Source organism: Cupressus sempervirens, chromosome 5, assembly GCF_028749045.1.
Source record: "Cupressus sempervirens isolate cs-2001-9-10 chromosome 5, ASM2874904v1, whole genome shotgun sequence".
Taxonomy (NCBI): Eukaryota; Viridiplantae; Streptophyta; class Pinopsida; order Cupressales; family Cupressaceae; genus Cupressus; species Cupressus sempervirens.
Window position 1 is genome coordinate 347,753,259 of NC_143122.1, and position 3,766 is coordinate 347,757,024.

The following is a 3,766-nucleotide window of genomic DNA, read 5'->3' on the forward strand; positions in this document are numbered from 1 at the left end:
CACACACACACACACACACACACATATTTAAATACATACATATCCAGACACATTATACATATATGAATAGACATGGACACACACATGTATATATGTGAGTGTATGCATCTGTACATACATAGATACACATATACACATATGTATGTGTATACACACACACACACACATATATAATGTATATGTATATGTAAGTATATTTACATCTTGAGAGAGGGATAGAGAGGGGTAAAATTTAGGATATTACTATTCCAAGCCTCTTGCAAATATTTCTATGAGATCAAATATGTTTTATATTTAAAGAGTCTCCCTTCCTCCTAGTTCTATTTTGTTATATTTAGAAATAATTTAGTTTAAAACTTTAAGATTCTCTATACTATTTGGCAAAGCTAAGAATTTTTTAAAATTTCACTTATTTGTTAGTTGAAAGAACGAGAGATGTTTTTATATAGAATTCTATCATTAATATCCATAGGATATAGATGAGTCATAGTGAGATTCTCTCCATGAATAATATTGTCATAATGGCATATGGAAAGATGATCATCATTACATTTTTGCCCAAAGATTGCATCTCAACTTCATATGATTTATCATTCACAAAACTAGAAGATAAATGTATATTATAAATATAGTTATAAAGAGACATGGCTAAAGTCAAATCATGTATATGAAGTGTTTGAAAATGAAAAATGTAATGGTTAACATGTACTATAATCACTATCCACAAAAAATCCCCACCATACTTAAACATCATATATTAAAGGGAAAAAATAAGTCAAATTTTACTATTTAGCAACTTTAGTCTAGTAATCAAGCCTTTATATCTAATGTTTAAGCCCAAAACAATTATGAGAAATATGAAAATTATAAATAAGTATTGTAGTAATATCCCTACATAAAGAAAATGCACATACAAGTAATATAATAGTTCTAAAAATAGATCGATTCAATTTACATGATAAATAAGTAGATAAATAACAGGCATCGATTGTATAAATAGTTCAAATAGTAATTATATAAATGATTTTAAAATAAGTCCACTAATCTAGAATTGTTTCAAAACATCAACTTGAAACATTCCCTTGTTCAAATATGAGCCACACATCAATAAACATCAAAGATGTGATGGGGAAATAAATACATTATATATTATTGAATTAGTCATAAAATATAAAGCTTCAACCATCATTTATTACTCAAATTTAGAAAGGAAAACTCTAATAGTATTATTTTCTACTACATTATATTAAATAAATAAGGACCCAATCCCCCTCAATTCAATATACCCAGAAAATAAAAATTAAAAAAATTGACAAATAAGACTTTGGAAAGAAAATTCATGCGAGTGTTAGAGGTTGTTAAACTTAAATATGAAGGATTAAACAAACCTCATGTCAACCGGCGCGCCGCTTCAGGTTAACCGACTCGCAGGAAACATTGTGTTTTATAAATAGTTGTGGAGTGGTTATAGTCTTGCATCGCTTTCATTCACAAGAAAGTATCATACGAACTTTGAATAGCGTTTTCATACAGAGCTAAGCAATAAATCAGTCATGGCGGAGCAAGGAAAGGTGAAAATGATGACCTCAGACAATGTGCAGGTTGACGTGGAGTATGACGTGGCTTTGGAGATTGAGACTGTTAAAAACTTTATACAACTCGTAGGAAGAGACACCATTATGTCTGTGCCCAATGTTTCAAGCGCAATATTAACAAATGTGATTGAGTACATCAAATATCATTTGGAAGCCAAACAAGCTGACAAGTCAGAGGAAGAAGTGAATAACTGGGATAAGCAGTTCGTGGATGTTGATCAACAAACACTTTATGATCTTCTTATGGTATGTTTTTTTACACAATTTGTACTTCTTTTTGAATTTCTCATTATTTTAATTTTATATTTTTAAACAAATGTGTTTGTTTGTTTTTCTGCTTATTTGTTTATCTTGAATGCACAGGCCTCAAATTACTTGAGCATAAACGATCTTTTTGAGTTCTTATGTCAAACTGTGGCTGATAAGATAAGAGATTTTTCCCCTGAGCAAATCGTGGAGTTGTTTGACATAAGAAATGAGTATACTGAGGAAGAGTCAGAAAAAATTATGAGTGAAAATGCATGGGCGTATGATTGAAAATATAATAAGGATAATTGATGTACTGTAACGATGATTTGTCTCTAAAAAATGATTCAATTGATTAGGTTTTATTTTTCTGGTTCAGTCAAATAGCTTGTGGGCATTTTAATGAAAAAACATTTTTTCTATTTGATTTTCTTGATCTATTCTGTATAGGTGTAAAACAGTAGATATAGATAAGATGATAACGATGCACACTAAAATTTCTCTTGACAGGTTTGCAATCTTTGAAGAAATATAAAGAGTTTGCATTGAGCCATCTTGTTCATGTTATTATATGAGTTAAACATATATGTCAAGAGTTCGCATTAGCACATGTTATTCAGGTTATATATGTTTAGCTTATTCATAATAATACAATATAATTTACTACCTACATTTAGGTTTCCAATATTTGACTTCTAAGACATTTGATTTCTGCAAAATGTACAGAGATCATATTTAATGATGTGTTCTTGTGTTGTTTGTTTTACATAAAATTCTATTCAGATATAAATTTGGTGATTGCAGTCATTAAATTTTTTTTTTTTAATTGATTTTTGTTTTTGAAAAGCTCAATTAGAATGTTTAACAATTTTTTAGTGTTTATGTTTCTTTTACAAAACAATTATGTATTGGTATGATTGTCTATGATAAAACCTTCTTGTTGTTGTTATTTGTAATTGCTATCTATATTCAACATGGGCATATTGTTTCAAATACTTTGTATATAGTGAACTTCAAAATTGTCTATATTTAACTATGAGTAGTTATGGTTTCTTTGTGAATTGTGTGCTTCTTATTTGATTGTGTGACAATATTTGATTGTGTACTTTTGGAAATGAGACATTAAATTAGTTAGCTTTAATCAGTCATATTTGTATGGGAATTTTGTTTTCCAAGATTTGACATGGTAATTTTGGTTCTAAACATAACATGTTGTGGTCCAATTCTCATTCCTCCTAATCATGATGATTTTTAGTGTGAAACACTTTCAAATCATGTTTGGCTAGTTGCCTAGGAAACAATTGGAGAATTTGAAAGATATAAATTAATATAAATAAATTAGAAAATGATTTGTTTTTTTTTTTAACAATTTTCTACAATTGCATACTTATGTGAAGAAGACATATAGAAGATATTTCTTTTAGGCTAGTTACATTTCTATGATGAGTAATAGTATGGTGTATACATTATTTCTCAATTGAGCCCTACTCATTGAGTGTATGGGGCATTATTCACATGTAGATTATTTCCCTTAGAACCTCATTTGAACATTGAGGGTAGAGAAGTGAAGAGAGGAGAGTAGAGAAGTGAAGAGAGAAGTGAATAACTTGGTGGGGTCCTTTTTTAAATTTTCTTAATATAATAGTTGAAAATTGTTTATATCAATTAAACAAAGTAGTGAAGAGTTATTAACAACTAAAAAGTAGCTCATTGACCAAATGAGAAAAAGAAATCATTTACCAACAAAATTAAATATTGAATACACTAGCTTCCCAAAGTGGCACTTCAAAATTTGTGGCCTCCTTCTGAGAAAAATGAAAAATAAAGAAAATATGCCCAACTAAGGGGCAATTTCAAAAAATAGGAAGATGCCACAACTTCCAATGTTGTAAGTATTGAATCACTCATCATTTGAAGATGCCACA

At 29.1% G+C, this 3,766-nt stretch overlaps 1 protein-coding gene across 1 annotated transcript; it reads left to right on the top strand.

The window, feature by feature from the left end:
• Positions 1-1,553: 1,553 nt before the first annotated feature.
• Positions 1,554-2,132, top strand: LOC149556136 (SKP1-like protein 1B). Its single transcript, XM_089833749.1, has 2 exons — positions 1,554-1,841; positions 1,959-2,132. Exons 1-2 carry the CDS (start codon positions 1,554-1,556, stop codon positions 2,130-2,132), a joined length of 462 nt encoding a protein of 153 aa, XP_089689875.1.
• Positions 2,133-3,766: the final 1,634 nt, after the last annotated feature.

Bases quoted from the DNA above. Each gene is read 5' to 3' on its own strand.
- LOC149556136 (XM_089833749.1), top strand. From the start codon at position 1,554: ATGGCGGAGCAAGGAAAGGTGAAAATGATGACCTCAGACAATGTGCAG. The intron at 1,842-1,958 runs GTATGTTTTTTT...TTGAATGCACAG, and splicing joins CACTTTATGATCTTCTTATG to GCCTCAAATTACTTGAGCAT.